The sequence below is a fragment of the Grampus griseus genome, assembly GCF_964374135.1.
Source record: "Grampus griseus genome assembly, chromosome: 1".
Lineage (NCBI taxonomy): Eukaryota > Metazoa > Chordata > Mammalia > Artiodactyla > Delphinidae > Grampus > Grampus griseus.
The window spans coordinates 139,275,756-139,302,636 of NC_139017.1; the positions used below are offsets into that span (position 1 = coordinate 139,275,756).

Sequence of the window (26,881 nt, forward strand, 5' to 3'; positions counted from 1 at the left end):
TGGAGGGACTTCCCTGGTGGTGCAGTGGTTAAGAATCCACCTGCCAATGCAGGAGACACAGGTTCCAGCCCTGGTCTGGGAAGATCCCACATGCCACGGAGCAAATAAGCCTGTGCGCCACAGCTACTGAGCCTGCGCTCTAGAGCCCACGAGCCACAACTACTGAAGCCCATGCACCTAGAACCCATGTTCCTCAACAAAAGAAGCCACCACAATGAGAAGCCCCTGCACCACAACAAAGAGTAGCCCCCGTTCGCCGCAACTAGAGAAAGCCCATGCAAAGCAACGAAGACCCAACACAGCCAAAAATAAAAAATATAAATAAATAAATAAATTTTTAAAAAATCATTCAAAAAAATTAAAAAGGAAATGGACAAGGAATAGCCAAAGAGGTAAGAAAAACCAGAAGAACGAGATGTCACAGAGGCCAAGAGAAGAGAATGTTTTAAGAAAGAAGTGATCAAAAGGGACTAATGGTGCTGAGGTCTATTAAAATAGGATTGAAAAGTATTTACTTGATATGGCAATGTAGTGATCAGTGGTAGCCTTGAGAAAGGAGGGAAGCCAGATTGGAATGGACTGAGTTTAAAATGGTAAGAAATAGCTACAAGAAAGAAAATTTCCATGGCCCCAAACTGGCAGTGCTCCTCTATACCATCCTACCATTCTTCCTTGAAGATTTCTTTCCTTTCTGATTACTTGATCTTGACTATCAAACCTGGGATATATTTCCTGCAAAGAATAGGAACGCTGAACTTTCAAGCACAACTATTTTCTTTCTTATCTCACAGTACACAACAAGGCACTGGTTCAGGGTCATACAATAAAAACAAAAACAAAATCAAAAACTCTATCTGCACTATCCCATGCTTTATCTAACTGGCTAAGGCAGGCCGATCACTGATCATCAGTCAAAAAGCTAGGATGTTTACCTACAAAATAAAAATCAACTATGAAATTTAAATCTCGTAAAACACTATGGATTGACAGATGATGATGGACTCCTGATGGATTCAAATACTGAGAATAAAATTTGGCTACATAAATCTATTACCAAGAGCTAGCTTTAAGTCTCATTACCATATTCAGAACTAATGAGCCTCAACTTATAGTCTATGATTAAAGGAGACAAGATTTATATGATTTTTCCTATTTCAATGTCTTGTTTTGGAGCAGTCTAGGTACTTCTCATATGATGTCCTATGTATAAATACTTTTAGAAAACTGAATTCTATACAGACTATTTCTTCAACTTAATTGAAAAACCATTTCATATTTTATACATCTTGGCATCCCCCACAGTTTCTTAAGAAATACCTATTGTTTCTCACACATGTATGTAACTACGAATAAGACTTGAAGTTTTTTAACATACCATATTTTTCCATGTGCTCTTTTCCAGCAAACCCAAACATCTGAGAAGCAACTGGGTGGGCTGACAATCCGTACTTGTTGATCAGGACTTCGAGATGCTTATCAATTGGATTGGTCCTGTTTGAAAACTAAGAGAGGGGAAAACACAAAATTGAATAAGTACTTGACATGATGATAGGTGTCTCTTTTAACTATTACAGTGTTACTAAGACATTTACTTATTTGAAGTGTAGAGTAAGCCAAAAATGGACAATGTGAATAAAATCAGTCAGAAAACGCTTTGCAGGGAAACATGGGAAGGAAAAATAATCAAGTGACCAAAGAGGTATTAATTCTTTCAAGAAACATGTATAAAGAATCCATATGTGCAAATAACTACTCAAGGTGCTGGGGATAAAACAGTGAACAAAACAGATAAAGTCCCTGCTCATCTGGCATTTACATTTGAGGGAGGAGGGGACAGAAAGTAATGGGGATGAAAATTAATTAAAATGTAAATAGTAATGCTATAATGAATAAATTCAAGTATAGGGATAAAGATTGAAAGTGGGAAGTGCTACTTTATAGAAAATAGTCAAGGGAGGTCACATTGACAAAATGACATTTGAGCAGGGATGTGAAGGAGTAGGAGCAAGTCATTTGGACACCTTTGGGAGAGGAGCATTCAAGGCAGAAGGAACAGCAAGAATAAAGACCCAAAGGCAGGAGCAGGCTTGGGTATTTGAGAAAAAGAGTGAATTAGGGTTAGGATAAAGTGATACTCAGAGTGCAATCACCTCTGTTTCCATGGTTCTAGAATAGAAAAACACAGTTCCTACTGCAAACATTCTACAAAGGGAAAGCTAACTGTTTCTTACCAGTTTACCTACTAGACTATGAACACACTGAGGGCAGGAACTCTGCTTCACATACTTCTGTATGTGTATCCAATGCCTAGCATACGGCCTGTTACATAGTAAACATTCCATAAATAATTGTTAAGTGAAATAAATCAAGATTTTTTTGGTGCACAAAGGGGTTCTAAAGGGAATGCTATGAAAAAACTAAGATTAAGAAAAAATAGGCTTACAAGAGGAAAATTATTTAGTTAGATATGATAAGTAACTTGACAATCCAAAGGAGTAAGACAAAATGAGCTGATAAATGGGATCTGTGGAATCTGTGAACACAAAAATCTTAAAAATAAGTATATATAATTATGTGTTTGGATTTCCATAGATGTAAATTTTTTTCTGTCAAAAGAAATCTAAAAAAGAACATTTAAAAAAATACAGAAAATGTTCATACCTAAGTTAAAAAGGAATGTGAATGAAAACAATGATATACAACTTCTGCTTCTAGTCATGATGCACTATAGAAACCAGATTTACCCTTCTGTCTTAAGCAACTAAAAACCTGGACAAAATATACAAAGCAACTGTTTTCAGACAATGGACAACATAAAGCTTAGTATAGTGATCTCTGAAAGAACTCACAGAGAAGAGTAATGGAGAGACGAGAGAGAGAGAGAGAGAGAGAGAGCGAGAGAGAGAGAGAGAGAGAGAGAGAGCTGAAGATCTGAAGAGAGCTCCTCTTGAGTTTTCAATGACTCTAATCAACACATGAATATGAGGAAACTACTGAGACCAGGGAAAGAATCACTGGAAAGGAGCAGGCAGAATAATTCCCAATGTTCCCACAGGGACAGGAATAGTTCTTATTCTCCTAACATATGGGGCATCAATGGAATCCTGAGGTTACTGCTTGAGTAACAGTGTCAGTTTAGTCTTAGAATAATAAAGGCTGTTCTGATTCTACCTAATGAAGCTTAAAAGCAAGTCTCAAAAGTATCAAACCACTTCTAAAAAACACCTACCCCAGAACAAACCCCTAAGTAGTTAACAGAACATAAAAATTCAACACCCAACAAAGTAAAATTTAAAATGTCTAGCATTCAATCACAAGTTATAAGACATGCAATGAAACAGAAAAGTACAACTTGTAAAGAGTGGATTAATCAATCAATAGAAATGATATAGCTGATAGAATTAGATGGGAACATTAAAACAGTTACTATAATATACTCCATCTGTTCAAGAAGGTAGAAGAAAGCATGAACATGACAAAGAAAAATAGGGAAGATAGAAAAAAATGACCCACATGAAACTTTTAGAGATAAAATATACATTGTCTGAAATGAAAAGTAAATTCAGTGGAATTAACAGCAGATTAGACAATGCAGCATAGATTGGTAAACTTGGAGAAGTAGCAAATTAAAATATGGAGGAAAAAAATCTAGAAAAAAATGAACAAAATCAGTGAATTATGGAACAGCAACCAAGAAGTTTAGTAGATATGTAATTGGAGTCCCAGAAACAGAGAAAATGGAGAGACAAAAGTCAGAAAAAAAATATTTTAAGGCATAATGGATGAAAAATTTTCAAACCTGATAAAAACTATAACTCATATATCCAAGAACCTCAACAAACCCCAAGCACAAGAAACATGATAAAACTACACCAAGGTACGTCATAATAAAATTGTTCAAAACCAGTGATAGATAGGGCTTCCCTGGTGGTGCAGTGGTTGAGAGTCCGCCTGCCAATGCAGGGGTCACGGGTTCGTGCCCTGGTCCGGGAGGATCCCACATGCCGTGGAGTGGCTGGGCCCGTGAGCCATGGCCGCTGGGCCTCCGTGTCTAGAGCCTGTGCTCCACAACAGGAGAGGCCACAACAGTGAGAGGTCCGCATACCATGAAACAAACAAACAAACAAAAAACAGTGATAGGGCTTCCCTGGTGGTGCAGTGGTTGAGAGTCCGCCTGCCGATGCAGGGGACACGGGTTCGTGCCCCGGTCCGGGAAGATCCCACATGCCGCGGGGCAGCTAGGCCCGTGAGCCATGGCCGCTGAGCCTGCGCGTCAGGAGCCTGTGCTCCGCAACAGGAGAGGCCACAACAGTGAGAGGCCCACGAACCCAAAAAAAAAAAAAAAAAAAAACAGTGATAAAGAAAAATCTTAAAAGTAACCAAAGAAAAATACACATTAAGTATATAGGAACAAAAAAATAAGAATGACAGCAGACTTTAAATTGAAAACAATGAAAGCCAAAAAAAAAAAAAAGAGTGAAGCTAAACTAGAATTCTGTACTCAGCAAATACATCTTTAAAAAAAAAGGTAAAAAAAATAAGGTAAATAAAGAATTATTAGAACATACAAAACTGATAAAATTCATCACCAGCAGACCAGCACTATGTGAAATGTTAAAGGAGAATCTTCAGGCAGAAGGAATATAATCCTAGAGGAAAATTGGAATCAATAATAAAGGAATAAAGATCACTGAAAATTATAAACATGTGGAGAAATATATGTTTTTTATCTACTTTAAGAATTCTTTTAAAAATAATTGACTATTTAAAGCAAAATCAATAGCTGATATAGGGCTTATAACATGTATAGAAGTAAAATGTGCCTCTAGGAAGAGGTAAACAAAAAAATACTTTGTAAGGTTCATGTAATACTATAGTGAACAGTCGTAACATTACTTAAAGGTGGTTTGTGAATAAGTTAAAGATGAATGTAAACCCTAAAGCAACCACTAAAAGCAAAACACCTGAGGCATAGTTAATATGTTCATAAAACAGACAAAATAAAATTATAAAACATTCTCAATGAACAGAAAAGAAGACAAAGAGGAAAAAAGGAATAAAGATATTGAACAAAAAGAAAATGAGTAGAAAGATGGTAGATTTATATCAGTGGTGTCCTAATAAATGTTTAATAGTCTCATGGGGGGTGAGGGTGGTCTTATTGATAGCATTTGTCTATTTTTGTGTTGTAAATACTCCCACCATGGCCAATTTGAATCTACTAGCATGATGTCACTGAAAGCAAAGATGAGAAGAGATATGCATAATCAGATCTTGCAAGCTGGTACAAGCCGGTAGGCATCAGTTTCAACTAACCACTAATGTAAACCCAGCTATATCAATAACCACATTAAGTGGAAAGGATATAAAAAGCCCAATTAAAAGGCAAAGATTATTATATTGTTAAAAAGCAAGACCCAACTAAATGCTGCCTAAAAAATATAATTCAAACATAAAGACAGAAATAGGTAAAAGGATGGGAAAAGATAAACAATTCTAATTCTACTCAAAAGAAAGCTGAAATGGCTATGTTAATATCAGACAAAATAGATATAACATCAAAGAACACTACAAGAGATAAGTTCTTATAAGTAGCCTAAAATCCTTCAAAAGGCAGGGTCTGACAAAGGGAGTACCTGGCTGGGATCCATAAAAACTTTCACAAATGCGTTTTCAGTTTCATGATATAATACACCTCACATCACCTCACAATGATGAAGGGGTCAATTTATCAAGGACATAACAATCTTAAATGTTAATACACCTAATATGAGAGCCTCAAACTACACGAAGCAAAAACTGATAAAACTGAAAAAAAATAGACAGATCCACAGATTTAGCAGCAGATCTCAATACCTCCCTCTCAATAACTGATAGAACAAGTAGACAGAAAAACCAGTAAGGATATAGAAGGCAACGGATATTATCAACCAACTTGACCTAGAATTTATAGAACACTCCACCCAACAACAGTAGAGTACACATTCTTCTCAAGTGCACAAGAATATTTACCAAAACACACCACATCTGGAGCCAAAAAACAAGTCTCAATAAATGAAAAAGCATTCACATCATACAAAGTATATTCTCTGACCACAGATAATTAAAATAGAAACAAATATCAGTAACAAAAAGGTATCTGTAAACTGCCCAAATGTTAGGAAGCTAAGCAACACACTTCTAATGTATGGGTGAGAGAAGAAATCACAATGGAAACTGCTAACTAATTTGACCTAAATGAGAATGAAATCATGACATAAAAAATTTGTGGTATGCTGCTTAAGCAGTGTTTTAAAAGAAATCTATAACATTAAATGCCCATGTTTGAAAAGATTTAAAATCAATGACCTAAGCTTCCAGCTTAATAAACTACAAAACAGAGTAAATTAAATCCAATGTAAGAATTGAAATATTAAGGTTCACAGCAGATATAAACAGAAAATGAGCAGAATGAAGTAGAATGGATAGAAATTAGTAGAATGAAATAGAAAAGAGAAAAAAAATAGAGAAAAGCAATGAAAACAAGGGCTGGTCCTAGTAGAATGAAATAAAAAAGAGAAAAAAATCAATGAAAACAAGGGCTGGTACTCTGACAAGATCAATAAGACTGATAAACACCTTTTGTTATACTGATCATGGAAAAAATAGAGAAGACAAAGGTTACCAACATCAGAAGAAGAGAAAGGACATATCTAAAGATCCTACCTTAAGGGGATACTATGGGAATAATATGAACAAGTTTTTGTCAATAAATTCAACAATTTAGATGAAATGGACAAATTCCTTAAAGGGCACAAACTATCAAAGCCCACTCAAAAAAAGAAATAGATAACCTGAATAGTAATATACTTACTAAAGAAACTGAACTTTAAAACCTTCCCATAAAGAAAACTACAGACCTAGATGTGCACTGGTGAACACTACCAAACATTTAAGGAAAAAAATACCAATTATATAAACAAACTCTTCCTAAATAAAAAAAAAAAGAGAGAAGGGAACAATTCTCAACCATTCTATGAGGCCAGCATTATCCTGATATCAAAAGTAAATAAACATTAAAACAAAAAAGAAAACAAATCAACACCATCACAAACATATACACAAAAATCATTAGCATAATTTTAACAAATTAAATCCAACAACATATAAAAGATAAGACATCACAACCAAGCATTTACCCCAGAAATACAGGATGGGTTAATATTCACATATCAATCAATATAATTCACCATATTAACCAACTAAATTAAGAATAACAAACAAAATAAGGATCTCTCATAGGTACAGGAAAAGCAAGTGAGAAAATTCAACATATACTCAGGACAGAAACTCTCAGCAAATTAAGAATAGAAGGTAACTTTCTCAACCTGATAAAGAACATCTGTGAAAAACTTACAGCTAACATATTTAATAGTGAAATCTGAATGTTTTCCCCTATGATCAAAAACAAGGAAAAGATAAATGACCTCACAACCTCTATTTCAATTTGTTGTGACGACCCTAGCCAGTGCAATCATAAGGCAAGAAAAATAAATAAAAGGCATACAGATTGAAAAGGAAGAAATAAAACTGTCTTGTACATAATGATACGATTGTTTATGCAGACAACCCTACAGAATCTTAAAAAAGCCACTAGACTAGGAAGAGAGATTAGCTAGATCACAAAATACAATGTACAGTTGGAAACTGGTATTAAAATAAGTCCTATTTTTAATAACATAAAAAACTTGAAATACCTGGGGAAATTTTTAATAAAATATGTAAAAGAGTTACACTTTGAAAACTAAAAAACATTACTGAAAGAAATCAAAGGCCTAAATAAAGACAGATAAACAATTTTCATGGACTGGAACATTTAATATTGTTAAAAATGTAGAGGTCCCTATGTATTAACCTATAAATCTACTACAGGAAGCATTTTTATAGAAATTGACAAGCCAATTGTTAAAATGTATATGGAAATGCAAAGGATTAGAATAGCCAAATCAATTTTGTAAAAGAAAAACAAAGTTGGAGAATATGCATTCCAATTTGATTTCAAGGCTTATTATAAAGTTACAGTATTCAAGAAAGTAAAGTATTGGTATAAAGACTGATCAAGGAAGAGTCCAAAAAATGATCCACACTACATGGTCAACTGATTATCAGCAAAGATGTCAAGGCAGTTCAATGGGGAAAAGATAATCTTTTCAACAAATGGGGCTGTATGAAATATGGGATACACATTTTTTTAAAAATTTTAAACTTTGATCTTTACTTCCTACCACTTACAAAAATTGACTTAAAATTTTCTTAAATAGGATACAAAAAGCACAATAGTAGAAAACAAACAAACTAGACTTCATCAAAATTTTAAACTTTTGCTCTTCAAAAGATACCATTTATAAAAGGAAAGGGCAAGTCCAGAGAGCTGGAGAAAATATTTGTAAAACATATTGAACAAGAGCTTGTATCTATCTGGAATATATAAAGAACTCTTACAACACAACAGTAAGAAAATAACCAAGTAATAATTGGGCAAAATATCTGAACAGTCATTGAATTCATCAAAGAAGATATACCAATGACAAATAAAAACATGTAATGATGCTCAACACCATTATATATTAGGAAAATACAAATTAAATCCACAATAAGATACCACTGTACACCCACTGTGTGAAGAAAATTAAAAAGAATGATGATCACAAGAAAACTATACACCAATATCTTTAACGAATGTAGATGAAAATATCTTCAATGAAATGCTAGCAAACCGAATCAACAACACATTAAAAAAACCCATGACAAAGTGGGATTTATCCCAGGAATGCAAGGTTGGTTTAATGTCTAAAAATCAATTAATGTAATATACCATATCAATAGAATAAAGGGCAAACACCACACAATCGTCTCAACAGACACAGAAAAAGCATTTGACAAAATCCTAAACAGATTCCTGATTAAAAAAAAACACTTGTAAAAAGCATGGAGGAACTTCCCTGGTGGCACAGTGGTTAAGAATCCGCCAGCCAATGCAGGGGACACGGGTTCGATCCCTAGTCCAGGAAGATCCCACATGCTGTGGAGCAACTAAGCCCGTGCACCACAACTACTGAGCCTGTGCTCTACAGCCTGCATGCCACAACTACTGAGCCCATGTGCCACAACTACTGAAGCCCATGCGCCCTAGAGTCTGTGCTCTGCAACAAGAGAAGCCACTGTAATGAGAAGCCCACACACTGCAACGAAGAGTAGCCCCCGCTCGCCACAACTAGAGAAAGCCTGCATGCAGCAACAAAGACCCAATGCAGCCAAAAATTAATTAATTGATTAAAAAAAATTTTTTTAAGTGTGGAAAAGAAGGGAACTTCCTCAACCTGATAAAAGGCATCTACCACAGATAACATGCTTAATGGTGAAAGACTGAATGCTTCCCTCATAAAAGCAGAAACAAGATGAAATATCTGCTCTCACCATTTCTATTCAACATTGTACTAGAAGTTCTAGCTAGGGGAATTAGGCAAGAAAATAAATAAAAAGCAACCAAATTGAAAAACAAAAGAAGAAAAACTATCTCTATATGTAGATGACATTATCTTGCAAATAGAAAATCCTAAGGAATCCACTAAAATCTATTAGAATACACAAGTCCATCAAGATTACAGGATATAAGATCAATATATAAAAATTAAATATATTTCCATACACTTGCCAAGAACAACTCAAAATGAAATTAAGAAAATAGGGACTTCCCTTGTGGTCTGGTGGCTAGGACTACATGCTCCCAATGCAGGGGGCCTGGGTTCGATCTCTGGTCTGGGAACTAGATCCCACATGCCGCAACTAAGAGTTTGCATGCCACAACTAAAGATCCCGCATGCCACAACCAAAGATTCCACATGCCACAACTAAAAGATCCCACATGCTGCAACTAAAAGATCCCGCATGCCACAATGAAGATTCCACACATGGCAACAAAGATCCCGCATGCCACAACTAAGACCCAGCACAGCCAAATAAATAAATATTAAAAAGAAAGAAAATAATTCCATTTACAAAAGCATCACTAAAAATAAAACACTTTGGAATAAATTTAACAAAAAATATAAAACTTACACTCAGAAAACTATAAACATTGTTGAAAGAAATGAAAGATCTATTTTAAATAAATGAAAAGACATTCCATGCTCATGAATGGAAGATTTCAGATGGTTAAAATGGTAGTACTCCTCAAAATGATATACAGTCAACACAATCCCTATCAGAATTTCAACTGGTTTCTTTGCAAATATTGATAAGCCAACCCCAAAGTTCATGTGGAAATTCAATGGACAGAGAACAGCCAAAACAATCTGGAAAAAGAAGAATTTAGAAGACTCTTACTTCCTGATTTCAAAACTTACTAAAAAACAGTAACCAGGGAATTCCCTGGTGGTCCAGGGGTTAGGACTCTGTGCTTCCACTGCAGGTGGCATGGGTTTGATCCCTGGTTGGGGAACTAAAATCTTGCCTGCCACACAGTGGGTCCAAAAAAACAAAAACAAAAAACAAACAAACAAAAAAAAACAGTAACTGAAACATTGTAGTATTAACTAGCATAAGACTATATAGATCAGTGGAATAGAATTCAGAGTACAGAAATAAACTCTCACAATTAAAATCAATTTTTTTAAATATTATTTTTATTAAGTCTTTACCCTTGACAGTGTGGTTTGTTTTTTTAAAAAATATTTATTTATTTATTTACTTTATTTGGCTGCGCTGGGTCTTAGTTGCAGCATGCAGGCTCTTAGTTGCGGCATGCGAACTCTCAGTTGCAGCATGGATGTGGGATGTAGTTCCCTGACCAGGGATCGAAGCCAGGCTCCCTGCATTGGGAGCACGGAGTCAAGTCCCAAAATCAAGGGTTTTTTTGGGTTTTTTTTTTTTTTTTTGCGGTGCGCAGGCCTCTCACTGTTGTGGCCTCTCCCATTGCGGAGCACAGGCTCCGGACGCGCAGGCTCAGCGGCCATGGCTCACAGGCCCAGCCGCTCCATGGCATGTGGGATCTTCCCGGACCGGGGCACGAACCCGTGTCCCCTGCATCGGCAGGCGGACTCTCAACCACTGTGCCACCAGGGAAGCCCTATCAAGTTATTTTTTCAAAGGTACCAAGACAAGTAAATGGGTGTTAAGGATAGTCTTTTCAGTAAATGGTGCTGGGACAACTGGACATCCACATGCAAAAGAATGAAGTTGGATCCCTACCTCACACTATATTAAAAAAAAAAACCTCAAAATGGAAAAAAGACCTAACTGTAACAGCTAAAACTACAGAATTCTTACAAGAAAACATAAAAGTAAATTGTCATGACCTTGAATTTGGCAATGTTTCTTAGATATGACACCAAAAGTATAAGCAACAACAACAAAAAATAGATCAATTGAACTTCATCAAAATTTAAACTTCCATGCCTCAAAGCAGGGGTCCCCAGCCCTTGGGCTGTGGACCAGTATCAGTCCTCTGCCTGTTAGGAACCAGGCCACACAGCGGGAGGTGAGCGGTGGGCAAGCAAGCGAAGCTTCACCTGATGCTCCCCATCGCTCACATTACCACCTGAACCACTGCTTGTATTACCGCCTGAACCATCACCCCACCCCAACCCCATCCGTGGAAAAATTGTCTTCCACGAAACAGGTCCCTGGTGCCAAAAAGGTTGGGGACCGCTGCCTTAAAGGATACCATTAAAAAACTGAAAAGAGAAACCACTGAATGGGAGAAAATATTTGCAAATCATCTATCTGATAAAGGACTTGTATCTAGAGTATATCTTACAGCTCCGTAATATAGAGACAACCTAATTTTAAAATGGGCAAAGGATCTGAGTAGACATTTCTCCAAAGATACACAAATGGCCTTTAATACATGAAAAGATATTCAACATCATTAGCCGTCATGGCAATGCAACTCAAAACCACAAGAAGATACTGCTTCACACCTACTAGGATAGCTGTAATAAAAAAGACAGACAATAACAAATTTTGGCAGATGTGGCAAAATTGGAACCTTCATTGCTATGGACTGAATTTTCTCCATCCCAACAGTTATGTTGAATCCTTTACCCCCAATGTTACTGTATTTGGGGGGAAAAGGGCTTTTCAGAGACAAAGATTAAATGAGGCCATAAGGGTGGGGTCCTCCTCCTTAGGACTGAAGAAAAGGAAAAGGTAATTCATTCCCTCTCCCTCTCTCTCTGTCTCTCTCTCTCTGTCTCTCCCGCTCTCTCACCCCTAATAAGTGTTAATGAAACTGGGATTTGGGAAAACTTTTTTTCCTCTTTGGATTTTACTGTATTGTTTGAATTTCTTTATAATTAGCATGAATTCCTTTCTGAAAATAATAAAGTCATTAGTCTTTAAAAGAAAAAGTTCATATCTTTTACTAAATAATATCAGTTTGGGATCTGTCACAAGAAAAGAATCAAGTGCAGAAAAATATTGCTGAAATTGTGTTCATCACAGCATACCTTACAATAATAATAAATAAAAATCTAAATGTCCAATAACAGGAGCAATCCTAAGTAAATTATAATACAGCCATGTGATAAATTGTAATGCAGACATTAAAAATTTTTTGCTTATATAATTTTTAACATGACATACTCAAAAGATAATGTTAAGTGAAAATGAAGTAAATTGAATTATAGATACAGCACAATCTCGACTTTTTTTAGCTAAATTAGCAAATCACTAATGATGACTGTCATTACAGGTGATTATTTCTTCTTTATTTTTTCTGTATTCTTCCTTTTTTATGACTTTTACAACAAGGAAAATAAAATTTTTACTTTTTTAAATTTTTATATTTATTTGGCTGTGTCAGGTCTTAGTTACAGCACACAGGATCTTCATTGGGGCATGCGGGATCTAGTTCCCTGACCAGGGATGGAACCCAGGTGCCCTGCATTGGGAGTGCGGAGTCTTAACCACTGGACCACCAGGGAAGTTCCAGGAAAATAAAAATTTTTAAATAAGCAGCTCCTGTAAGAGTGGGCCATGAAAATGTAAGAAGTAACTATGCAAATCCTTCCAAACATATATACAAACACTCATAAAAGTTTGGCATCTGTCATTCTAAGTATCTGGGGATGAAATATCTCTTTTGCTCCTTGCCCCATGTCTTAACCAGTTTGGGCTTCTATAATAGAATACATAGACCAGGTGGATTAACCAACATATTCTCACAATTCTGAGAGCTGGGAAATCCAAGATCAAGGTGTCAGCACATCTGGCATCTAGTGAAAGCCCACTTCCTGGTTTGCAGAGGGCTGTCTTCTCAATGTATCCTCACATGGCAGAGAGCAGAGTGGAAACAAACTCTCTCATGTCTTTATAAGGCCACTAATCCCATCATGAGGATTCCTCCACCCTCACAACCTAATTACTTCCCAAAGGCCCCACCTCCAAATACCATCACCTTGGGAATCAAGAGTTTTAACATCTGAATTTTGAGGGGATAAAAACGTTTAGTTCACCCTAGGAAGTTAAAAGCAGAGCAACAGCTCTTGTTCTCAGCCTAAAGAGATAATGAAGAGATGTTTTGGCAAAAAATAAAAAACAAGAACACATGTTCCTCTACTTCTTTGGTAAATGTAACTCCTAATTTTTCCTATGTTTGTCTGTGCTATGAACAGCCAATCCCAGGCTTTCCCTGATGCCTAAAGTTCAACCAAGAGCTGACTTCAGCACTCCCTCCTTGCCTGCTGCTGACCTGAGGATCGAAATCACATCAAATCACATGCTTAGATGGACCGAAAAATAAGTGGTCAGAGGCCAAACTGAGTGGCAACATTCCAACTCTGAAGAAATTATAAAACTAACCAAAATAAATTAACTGGTAGGAAGTGCCAACAACGGGAACCATAGATCCGTTTCATCTCATAAAAGCAGCAGCCTCTTAAGTCCCTTTCTTGGCTACATTCAGGCCAATAAAGAAAAAAATAATGTGTAAGCCATATATGTAATTATAAATTTTCAAGCAGCCACATTAAAAAAAAAACAGGTAGAATTTATTTGAATATATTAATTTAACCCAATATATCCAAAATATTATAATTTCAAAGAAATTTTTTTTTTAAAAAATATATTTTTTTAAAGTAAGAGTGGTTTTGTTTATTTATTTATTTTTGGCTGCGTTGGGTATTTGTTGCTGCGCGTGGGCTTTCTCTAGTTGTGGCGAGCGGGGGCTACTCTTCGTTGCGGTGTACAGGCTTCTCGTTGCGGTGGCTTCTCTTGTTGAAGAGCACGGGCTCTAGGCACACAGGCTTCAGTACTTGTGGCACATGGGCTCAGCAGTTGTGGCACACGGGCCTAGTTGCTCCGTGGCATGTGGGATCTTCCCGGATCAGGGATCGAACCCATGTCCCCTGCATCGGCAGGAGGATTCTCAACTATTGTGCCACCAGGGAAGTCCCAAAATTATTTTTTTTAATATTTTAGTTTATTTAAACAATATCATTTATGTGTATTGTGCTGGCACAAATATGCAGAAATATTTTTAAATTGTTGAGACAGTTTCATTCTTTTTTCATATGAAATCTTTAAAATTCATGTATATTTTATGGTTCCAACACATCTCAACTTGGATGCTAAATATTTATCAGAAATATTGGATCCAGGTAGGCAGCCACATATATTTGTTTGTTGTGAATAGTATTCCCAGTGGAACAAGTATCCTTTTTAGTTCAAGGTAATAATTCTCTCTTGTATAAGAAATTATTACCTTTGTTTGCAGCATACCCATAAAAAGGGAAGTTAGGACACATGATCTGAAGGGAAAGACATAGGACAAAGATAGAAACCAAAACAGCAATGCAGGAGTGGTAAGTTAAGCCCTCTGCTATAGAGAGCCACCTAGGGGCCATAAACAGAAACAGCAAGTTATTTTTGTTACGTTCAAATAGATTGTTCAATCACCTGATTTTTAAATTTAGGATTCTAAATACAAAATCTTAATAAATTCAGTTACAAATTGCTATAATTAATAAATGAATAAGGGAAGAAAAGAAGAAAATGAGCAAGAAAAAAAGAAGTGCAGATGTATATGGAAATAGGGGGGTAGTGAAATGCCAACAAAAGGATTTCATGTCAGATAGAAATAAAAAGGAGGAAAAGACAAAGTATAAAAGAGAAATGGAGAAGAAACTCATAGTGAAAGAGAAGGGAAAAAATGATAGGTTCTCCAGGTACAGCAAGAAGTTTATTTGGATTAAAAGATCTGGTCTCAGTTGAATCATTAACTGCTAACTGGGCCCAATGTCACTGGATAATCACTTCACTCTGGGCTTCACAGACTCACTTTAGCTGTAAAATATCTTCAGGATCATCTCTAGCTAAAACATTGTCTAAGTTGCTTGCCTGCCCCAGGAATCTATCCTATAGAAATAATAGCTTGAGGAGGGTGGGAGGGGGGAAAAAAAAGAAAGAATGGCTGGAGAAAGTAAAGATATATGTACAAGAATGTTGACTGGAACACTGTAATAGCAAAAAAAAAAGAACATGTAAAACTAAAATTAAACAACCTAATCAGAAGAGCAGAAGGGACTGATTGAAAACCCTACAGCCATGTAATGGGATACTAGGCAGCTGTTAAAAATAAGGAAGTATCAATATGTTCTAGCCAGGAAAGCTGTCCATTTGCCATGTGAAAAAGCAATATGTATAAAATCATTAATCTTCTCCATGAACATATCAGTGTTTTTTAACATTCTGAACATGTATATGCATGTATATGTGTATGAATGCTTAGGTAGATATGTCTGTATAAACTTGGAAAAAAGAAAGGAGATATAGATACACTGGTTACCTCTGAAGGACAAGATTAAACAGGCAAATAAGGACTTTTAATATATATGCTTTTTAAAATTATGGGACTATGGATGAATTTTACTATTTTATAGCTTTCAATAATTTTCTAATAAAAGTTATCAAGGTACCTACCATTAACTATGGAAGAAAAACATCTATTTTTCATGTGTCATAAATGTTAGGCACTTCTGTTAGGCAACACCTAATCATCTTACTTTGCATCTTCTCCAGCTGCCACCCTCCAATCCAGTTTTTCAAACTGTTCCCTGAACATACTATATTCACTCCAACATTCATGACTTGGCTTATGATGTTTTCTCCAACTCCCAGAAAGATCTTGTCTTCCCCGATCTTCAATTATCCTTACTTTATTTTTATCTTTATTTATTATATAGCCTGTAAGCCACAACTACTGAAGCCCATGCACCCTAGAGCCTGTGCACAGCAACTACTGAGCCCACGTGCAGCAACTACTGAAGCCCGCATGCTCTAGGGCCTGCGTGCCGCAATTACTGAGCCCACATGCTGCAACTACTGAAGGCTGTGTGCCTAGAGCCCGTGCTCCACAACAAAAGAGGCCACCACAATGAGAAGCCCACGCACCACAACGAAGAGTAGCCCCCACTCGCTGCAAATAGAGAGAAAGCCCCAGCACAGCGCAGCCAAAAAAAAAAGAGAGAAATAGATGGCAATACCATAATAGTAGGGGATTTTAATACTCCACTTTCATCAACAGATAGATCATTCAGACAGAAAATCAATAAGGAAACATCATCCTTAAACAAGATACCAGACCAGATGGACTTAACAGTCACTTGCAGAACGTTCCATCCAAAAGCAACAGAATACACATTCTTCTCAAGTACACGTGGAATATTCTCTAGGACAGATCATGTGCTAGGCCACAAACAAGTCAATAAATTTAAGATTGAAATCATAGAAAGTATCTTTTCCAACCACTGTGGTTTAAAATTAGAAAACAATTACAAGAAGAAAACTAAAAAATTCAAGTAAGTGGAGATTAAACAACAATGCTACTGAACAACCAATATGTCAAAGAAGAAATCAAAAGAAAAATCATAAAATATCTTGAGACAAACGAAAATGGAAATACAGCATACCAAAACTTACGGGATACCACAAAAGCAGTTCTAAGACAGAAAGTCATAACAATAAACGCCTACGTTAAGAACAAGAAAGATCTCAAATAAACAAACTAACTTTACACCTCAAGGAACTAGAAGAAGAAGAATAACCTAAGCCTAATATTAGTAGAAGGAAGAAAATAACAAAGATTAGAGAGGAAATAAATGAAATCGAGATAAAAAGACTATAGAAAAGATCAATGAAACTAAGAGCTGATTTTCTGAAAAGATGAACAAAATGCCTACACTGTGTTTTCTCTCTCACCACTTCATTAATTCCAATTACACATTTATTATACCTTATCACACTATCCTCCATATAACATAACTTCCTGCCAATTTCCAATCTTTTCCCTCTCTATAGTGTATTCTAAATAATCACTTCTAGTCCAGTTTCACTGATTCTCTTTTAGTCATGTATAATCAGCTATCAAACCTATCTTTTGAATTTTTAATTTTAATTATTTCATTTTTCTTTTCTATAAATCCTATTTGGTTTTTTTTTTCAATGCCTGTAATGTCCCTTTTTGCAGTTTCTTATACCCCTGAGGTATTTCCAAGCTTGCCTTTTATTTTTTAAAACATAGCAAGCATGCCTAAAACTAGATCCAATAAATCTCGTTTCTGAGGTCTGCAGAGATCACTTTTTACTGTTCCTTCTTTATCCTGGTCCTCAACTATGGTGCCTTGTTTCTTTAATGCTTGATTATCTTTAATTGCATGTCCTTGAAAGGTTAGTTGAAGAGTTCTCAAAGCCTTCTAGAAGGAAGATGCTTTCTTCCAAAAGAAAATTTGCAGTTGCTTCTGTTAAGTGTCATGGTTAACTGGAACCAACTTAAGACTCACTTCATGGTCTGATGTTTCTTTGACCACCCAGCTAAATGAGAATTTTGGCAGCAATCCCTGTGGTTTATTAGTTCTCAGTGAAAGGTTTTCTGGTTATTTTTTTCTTCTCTTTTCTCTCCCTTGCTCTGCTCAGTGCCAAAGCAACTCTCCCTGTAATCTACTGAAAGTGGGGAAAAGAGGACATAGGGGAGGCGGGGTAGTTTTAATTTTGTGTTCACCCTTACCGAAAAGGTTTACCCCTAACCAGTTTAATGTGGAGAGTTGGTATTTAACTTCTGATCTTGGGGGGACCTGAGCTGTGACTACTTTCCTCTTCATCTAGGGGGCCATCAAAATTGAAGTTCACAGCTTCCTGATCAGCGAAGGCCTTCAAGGCAAAAGCAGCTTCAAATGCTGATCTTAATTTTCCGGCATTCACCAGCAATTCCTCTCTCGTTAGCTCTTCAGTGTCTTTAGGATATCTTGCTTCTATTCCATTCAAATATTTTAGTTGTCATTAGTAGGAGAAATGATTCAAACACCTGGCTTGCCATTACCAAAAACAGAAGTCCCAAACCTTATTAACGCTCTTCAGTTTGTTGAACGGAAATAATTTTTGAATGAATGAATGAATGACTTTCAAATTAAACAGACATGTCACCCTCAGATTCAATCATCTAACCTGTCTGAACATCAGTTTCACAAAATAAAGGGGATGAACAAAATTATCTCTATGATTCTTTATTGTCTAAAATAGCAGGATCTATTGCATATACATGCGATGTCACCTTTCAGCTTTTGCAGGCTCCATTTATGGTAGTCAGATGGGCAAAGTTTTCTCACAGTGTTACAACAATTCCAAGATAAGAATAAATGAGACTCACTGTTGATCCAAGGGATCCCTTTTCCATCTTCTCAAATCCAAGAGCCAAGACACAATCTGCCAGACCTTGAAAGAAAATGTAATTAGTTTGAAAAACTTATATTTCCAGACACCCAACAAAATATCATTAAATACTTCAATTTAACTAAGCATGTCAGTTTATACAAAATGTAAAAACATGGTATAATCCTATAAAATTTTTAATAAGTGAAAAATTACAGAGAAAATTCTTATATGCTTCTAAATAAGAGGAAAAATTAATAAATTATATAATTCTTTCTTTGATTCTCAGTGTTAATAAGACTTTTGATTAATGTGGAAATATGTTCCAGTGAAGAGCAAATATAAATAGCTAATTTTCAATTTTTAAACATTAAGTAAAATTTTAAAAAATTTTAAAGCAACTTGATGAAAATCTCAACAGAATTATTTTTGGAGGGAGGGGGCACCTAAACATGATGTTAAAGTTCAACTAAACAGCAAAACAAGCAGAATTGCCAAAATTTTTCCTAAAAAAGAGGAAAAAAAAATAACAACATAGGGGGCACAGGGGATACTAGTATTATCCAATAGTGAGACATTATAAAGCTCAAACAATTAAAACACCAAAGAGTAGAGCAATAATCAACAATCAATCAGAAGAAAGAACAGAGGGCCTAATAAAAGAGCCTAAATATTTGGAAATATAGACTATGATATATATCCGAGAGAACTGAAAATATATGACCACAAAAAAAATTGTACACAAGTGCTTACAGCAACATTATTCATAATAGCCAAAAAGTAGAAACAATTCAATGTCCATCAACATGTAAATGGATAAACAAAATGTGGTATATCCATACAATGAATTATTAGTTGGCCACAAAAAAGAATGAAGTACTGATACATGCTACAACATGGATGAACTGTGAAAATATTATGCTAAGTGAAAGAAGCCACAAAAGGCCATATATCATATGATTCCATTTATATAATGTTCAGAATAGGTAAATCCATAGAGACAGAAAGTAGATTAGTGGTTCCCAGGGGCTGTTGGGAGAGGGAAATGGGAAGTGACTGCTAATGGGTATCACTTTCTTTTTGGGGTGATAAAAACGTTCTAAGATTAGATAGTGGTGATAGTTGCATAAACCTGTGAATATACTAAAAAACACTGAATTGTAAACTTTAAAAGGGTGAATTTTATGCTATATAAAGCACCTCTCAATATAATTGTTTTTTGTTTGTTTGTTTTTTGTTTGTTTTTGTTTTTGTTTTTTGCGGTACGCGGGTCTCTCACTGTTGTGGGCTCTCCCGTTGCGGAGCACAGGCTCCAGACCAGGCTCAGCGGCCGTGGCTCACAGGCCTAGCCACTCCACGGCATGTGGGATCTTCCCGGACTGGAGCACGAACCCGTGTCCCCTGCATCAGCAGGAGGACTCTCAACCACTGCGCCACCAGGAAAGCCCTAATTGTTATTTTTTTTTAAAAGAAATACATTATAAAGCAATCCCTCTGATGGTCGTATGGAGAAATAATAAAAGAGGGGCAATAACTCCACATCTATTTAAGTTTACTAGACAAATAGGCACTTCTCACCACCCTGAATCAGTTGCCGGGCCATAAACAAAGCCGTTGAACCAGTAGAACAGTTATTGTTGACGTTGATTATAGGAATTCCAGTCAGTCCCAAACTGTGATAGATAGCCCTCTGCCCACAGGTAGAGTCACCTATATATTAAAAAAAAAAAAAAAAAAATTTATATATGCAACAGGAAAATTATGGAGCTGCAAAGCAACATAATACTACATTATGGTTTTTCCAGTGTTTTGTCTTTGTCTAACATACAACATGGGCAGAACAATAAATATACTATTGACATCTTACTCAGAAAGAGTTTTAGCATGAAGCATCATTTACTCTGCAAATATAAAAATTCTCAAAACACAGAATATATATGCACTTTCTTTACACAATACAGAGGTAGGAAAGTAGAGACATGACCAAGTAATAGCAAACAATTCAATCTGGCTAGGGCTACATGACAGGCAGCAATACTTCATGTATACTGTCAGATATAAATCTTTTAAAACTAAACCAATTGGGCTTCCCTGCTGGTGCAGTGGTTGAGAGTCTGCCTGCCGATGCAGGGGACACGGGTTCGTGCTCCGGCCTGGGAGGATCCCACGTGCCGCGGAGCGGCTGGGCCCGTGAGCCATGGCCGCTGGGCCTGCCCGTCCGGAGCCTGTGCTCTGCAGCGGGAGAGGTCGCAACGGTGAGAGGCCCGCGTACCGCAAAAATAAAAAACTAAACCAATTAATTAAAAGGCCATGATTTTTCTCTTCACGTAAAATTTTGTAACTTCAAAAAGTTAAAAGATTCTGCATGCCAGGGTACTCCAGAGGAATGTAATCCAAGTAAAAACACATTTGACTCCCTTTCCCAAGGAACATGTCCACCAAGGCAGACATGCTGGAACAGTATGATGGAAACACCTGAAGATACAGGCACTCCAGAAGTCTTCAGGGAAAACAGTAAGGTTCAGGGCCTCCCTTTCGTAAACACATTGTGCATCTCTTTGAACTAGTAAATTTCCCTTCAAGAATTCTCTTGATATCTTGAAATCGCAAAGAAATAATCACAGATATAAATAAAGATTCATCTACAGTAATGCTTACTACAGCCTTTTATAATAACTAGAAATTAGAAATAATTTAAAATGTCCAAGAATAGGGTATCATTCCTACTGCTAAATAAACTGTAGTAAATCCCCAAGACTAGAATATCATGAGGTAATTTAAAATGCTGTAAAAAGACTGGGGACATTCTAAATGTCCATTAAAAGGGGATAGATTAAATAAATCATGAAATATCTATTCAATGGAACACTATGCTATCATTAAAAGAGACCAAGAAAGCTCCTTATGAAACAATTTGAATAGTCACCAAGAACTACTAAGTTAAAAAGAGCAAAATATAGGGACTTCCCTGGTGGTCTAGCGGTTAAGACTCCACGCTCCCAATGCAGGGGGGCCTGGGTTCAATCCCTGGTCAGGGAACTAGACCCTGCATGCTGCAACTAAAAGATCCCGCACGCCACAACTAAGATCCTGCACACGGCAACTAAGACCCAGTGCATCCAAATAAATAAGTAAATAATTTTTTAAAAAAAGCAAAATACAAAATAATGTGTATATTATCCTACCATGTGTGTAACAAAAGAAAGGGGGAGGGGGTATTTATACATCCACACATACTTAGTTTTATATGGATAAATTACCTATGAAAAGATACACTAGAAATTAGTGAAATTGCACTACTATACATAAAATAGATAAGCAACATGGATTTACTGTATAACACAGGGAACAATATTCAATGTCTTATAATAACCTATAATGGAAAATAATCTGAAAAAATATATATATAACTGAATCACTTTCCTGTACACCTGAAACTAACACAATATTATAAATCAAATATACTTCAATAAAAAAAAGAAATTAGTAAAATTGGTTGTCTAAGGAAAGGGAATCATGAGACAGGGAGACAGGAATAAGAGTGAGACTTTCCACTACATGAACATCTACCTTTTGTATTTTTTTTTTTTTGCAGTACGCAGGCCTCTCACTGTTGTGGCCTCTCCCGTTGCGGAGCACAGGCTCCGGACGCGCAGGCTCAGCGGCCATGGCTCACGGGCCCAGCCGCTCCGCGGCACGTGGGATCTTCCCGGACCAGGGCACGAACCCATGTCCCCTGCATCGGCAGGCAGACTCTCAACCACTGCACCACCAGGGAAGCCCTACCTTTGCTATTTTTGTACCGTGTAAATGTTTAATCTATTCCAGAAAAAAGAAATTTGAAAAATATTAATGATGAAATGAAAGAAGACTGAATCACATGGGAAATATTGAATACAATAAAATGAGAAAAGCAGGTTACCAAAAAGTATGTAACTAGGACCTAAATTGAAGAGAAAATTATGTGCGCATACGTATTCACACATATTCATACTCACTGAAGGACCTACACCAAAAAAGTAATGGTAATAATCTCTGGATAATGAGATTACAGGTGACTTACTTTTTCTTGCGCTTTTCTGTGTTTCCTTTTTTTAATTACAATAGTATATATCATTTTTCTAATTAGAAAAAAATCTTAATGTTATTAGATACAAAAAATCAATAAATACAAATTTTAAGACAACAAAGAAAAAAAGATAAAAAGTGTTTTAATTTAATAAAAAGTGTACTGTTTTGGCAGTACAATAATGGCAAAAAAAATATATATATATATACACTAAACTAGGCTGACACATAAGGGAAATCTAGAAATGATGAGAATAAGACCCTGAACTCTGAGTTTTGAGGGTTAAAATTCAGAAATTCCTCTGCATTGTTTATGTAGTTGCTGTAATTTTTAGAATACATAGTTTACTACGTACCATAAACATAGCCAATACATGCCTGTTCTACTGCAGAATAAGGGATCTGTGCATCCGCTAAAGCCTTCTGGCCTATAAAAACAAAAAAAAATTATCACGTAGCACTTTGAGTAAAAATAAGTTTAGAGTTTTCCCAGAGTAAATCTACCTCTAGTTAGTCTATGTTCAATTCAAATGACAAATCCTTCATCAAATCATCTCAGACTTTCAGAAGTTATCTTACCTTTCAAAAGTTATCATTTCTTCCTCTAAGCTATTGTAACACTTTTTCATACCGCCTTTTTGATATTTAACATTTCCTATTCTAACTGTACACCTAACTATAAATATCAATATATTAAATCCCAATAGTCTTAACGCTCCTTAATGTCGAGGTGTGTTATTCACCTCTGTGGCTCTATCGTACATCTAGAGGACAAAATAGAATAGAATGTTATTGTTGAGCAGGAGTGTGGGAGCACTCATATCGTCATCTTACAAAGCCAGGATCAAGAGATGACCCTGTCTATGGAACAAGAAATGAAGCTTTAAGGATGCTATCCAAAGGTACAGAAATGACCAATGGAGGAACTGATAAAAATTATGAAAATAAACTACGAAGAGGAGAGTGGAACTTAGAGATAAGATGTAACCTAAATCCTCATCTACCATAGTGAGAAGCAAACAGATGTCTAAAACTGATAAGTCAAAAACTGGAATAAGTGTGGTGGAACAAATTTAGAGATATGGAGATAACCACCAGAAGAACTAAAGCCAAAACCGTTAAAAGAAGTTGCCCGCTGGGGAAGGGGCCTGGGAAGTATAAGCCATCTGTGTGTGTGTGTGTGTGTTTCAACCATATGAATGTATTACTTTGAAGTTTTTTTTAACTTAAGAAGATATATGATTGATTATGGGATTGGTTTAGTCACACTAGTTATCTTTTCCCACTTAATGTCTGAGCAAAAAAATTAATGTTTTACTTATAATAATGTTGATGAGATTATGTTTAAAAGAGCATTCTCATATGCTGCTACTGAAACTAATAATGTAAACAGTCTGAAAAATAATCTGACAAGAGTCTTAAAACTGTTTATGTTCATTGTTCCAGTGAGTCTACTTCTAGGCTTTGTCCTCAACAATAACTAGAGGTGAGAACAAATATTTGTGTTCAGCAAGAAATTTACTATAATTCTTCTAAAATATCAAAAAGTTGTGAAGCAAATATCCAACAAAAATTATGGCATAAATATATAATGAAATATGCAAAAATTAATTTTTTCCAGTTTTAAGTGGAGAAATCTTTATAATAATAAGTTTTAAAAATCAGGATACAAAACTACATATAGAATATGATCCCAGATAGCCACAGAAAAAGAAAATTAAAATAGAATACACCAAGGGAATGTAAACTGATACAGCCACTATGGAGAACAGTATGGAGGTTTCTTAAAAAACTAAAAATAGAATTACCACATGACCCAGCAATCCCACTACTGGGCATATACCCAGAGAAAACCACAATTCAAAAGGGCACATGCACCTCAGGGTTCATTGCAGCACTATCTACAATAGCCAGGTCATGGAAGCAACCTAAATGCCCATCGACAGACAAATGGATAAAGAATATGTGGTACATATATACAATGGAATATTACTCAGCCATAAAAAGGAACAAAATTGGGTCATTTGTTGACACGTGGATGGATCTAGAGACTGTCATACAGAGTGAAGTAAGTCAGAAAGAGAAAAACAAATATTTTATATTAATGCATATATGTGGAACCTAGAAAAATGGTACAGATGAACTGGTCTGCAGAGCAGAAATTGAGACACAGATGTGGAGAACAAACGTGTGGACACCAAGGAGGAAAGCGGCGGGGGGTGGGGGTGGGGATGTGATGAATTGGGAGATTGGGATTGACATGTATACACTGATGTGTATAAAATTGATGACTAATAAGAACCTGCTGTATAAAAAAATAAATAAAATTAAATTTAAAAATTTAAAAAAACAGAAAACCAATTTAGAAAAATAAAAAAATAAAACATTAAATGAACAGTGTCTACCCGGAAAATCAACATCAGTTAATCAAATTTCATGAACTTTCCTTTTGGGGGCAGAGATTTCTGATTCCCTGTATAGTAATATCTAAATACTGAGTTGAATGATGGAGTTGAAATGAAACCTAATTTATGAACACTGAGTGCACTAGGTACCTGTAGAGACAAGCAGTGTCTAATTAAAAACCACAGTAACCCTTTTTGGGTTGCTGGCAGCAAGCTGGCAAGAATAGGAGGAAGGAGAAGGCTTCCTAGGAGGAGGACTGTACCTGAACAACTTCATGGGACCACCGAGCTCCCAAGGTCTCCATGAGTGGGAAGTCTGTATTCCCCAGCACTCCCTTAAACAGCTGATACCTAAGCTTAGACTGCTTGGCCTTGAACTTAAAACATCTCCTTTGACCCAGCTTCCTGTTAAGGTTGCAAGGCTGCTCCACGATCAAGACAGACCACACAATAAACTACAATGTTCAAGGATCTGAATGTTCTATATTACCTGCTTCCTTTGCCAAGTCAGGGTAGTCTCTTGAATTCTCAACTCCAGGCTTTGTGAACTAGAAATATAGGAGATAATAAATAGAAACAAATATAGTTAGATTTTTTCACAACAGAGAACTGCAGAAATTCATTCGTCTATTCATTTAAACAAAAACATACTGAGCACCTATCATGTTTCTGGACTCTGATAATAAATAATATACAGTTCGTACCCTCCGGGAGCTTAGCATCTAATGGAAAACAGGCAATTACACCACAGTGTCATAAGTACAGAATGATTTGGGAGAGACAATTACCCAGCTTTGGAGGACTAGAAAGGCTTCCCAGAGGAACTGATGTTTAAATTAAGTCTTTAAGGATGAGTAGGAATTAGCCAAGTGAAAGAAAAGGAAATTCTAGAGCAAAGGCCTGGAAATGACAGAATATAACAGTTTTACATGCAAACAATTTTATATTGCAGAGGTTGAAACATGATTTGAAATGGCAAGTGATAAGGACAGAAAAATGACTGAGGACCAAACGATGATAATTACTAAAATTTATTGGGCACTTACTGTTGTTACTCACTGTACTAAGAACTTCACATGTATTAACTTGTTTAATCCTCACAACAGCCCTCAGAGGTAGGTACTACTCTTATCACCATTTTAAGATAAGAAAACAAGGGCAGAGATTAAGTCACTTGCCCAAGGATACACAGCTAATAATTAGTGGAGCTGAAACTTCAACCTGGTTCTAGAGCCTATTCACAAGTGACCTTATATGCCCTCCTATGACACCCGGGCTTTATCCTGAAGACAGTGGATTTAAAAAAAAAAAAAAAGACTGAAATAAACAATGAGATACACCACAACACCAAACACTGACAGGATGTGGAGCAGCAGGAACTCTCATTCACTGCTGGTGGAATACAAAATGGTACAGCCACTGTGGAAGACAGTTCGGCAGTTTCATACAAAACTAAACATCCTCTTAACATATGATCCAGCAGTTGTGCTCCTTGGTATTTACCAAATGAGTTTAAAACTTATGTTGACACAAAAACCTGCACATGGATATTTACAGTAGCTTTATTTATTATTGTTTAAATTTATTTATTTATTTATTTTTGGTTGCACTGGGTCTTCATTGCTGCACGTGGGCTTTCTCTAGTTGTGGCAAGCAGGGGCTACTCTTCCTTGCCGTGCATGGGTTTCTCATTGCGGTGGCTTGCCCTTGTTGTGCAGCACAGC

At 36.2% G+C, this 26,881-nt stretch overlaps 1 protein-coding gene across 1 annotated transcript in view; it reads right to left on the minus strand.

Annotated features, from left to right (window-relative positions):
- SCP2 (sterol carrier protein 2) overlaps positions 1–26,881 on the minus strand; it is a 164,231-nt gene that overhangs the window by 126,513 nt on the left and 10,837 nt on the right. Inside the window, exons 2-6 of the mRNA XM_082665984.1 lie at positions 25,648–25,705; positions 23,109–23,180; positions 20,263–20,394; positions 18,683–18,747; positions 1,376–1,502 (exon numbers count right to left, since the gene is read on the minus strand). Of these exons, the coding sequence (XP_082522110.1) occupies positions 1,376–1,502; positions 18,683–18,747; positions 20,263–20,394; positions 23,109–23,180; positions 25,648–25,705 (454 nt within the window). The remainder of the gene's footprint in view (positions 1–1,375; positions 1,503–18,682; positions 18,748–20,262; positions 20,395–23,108; positions 23,181–25,647; positions 25,706–26,881) is intronic.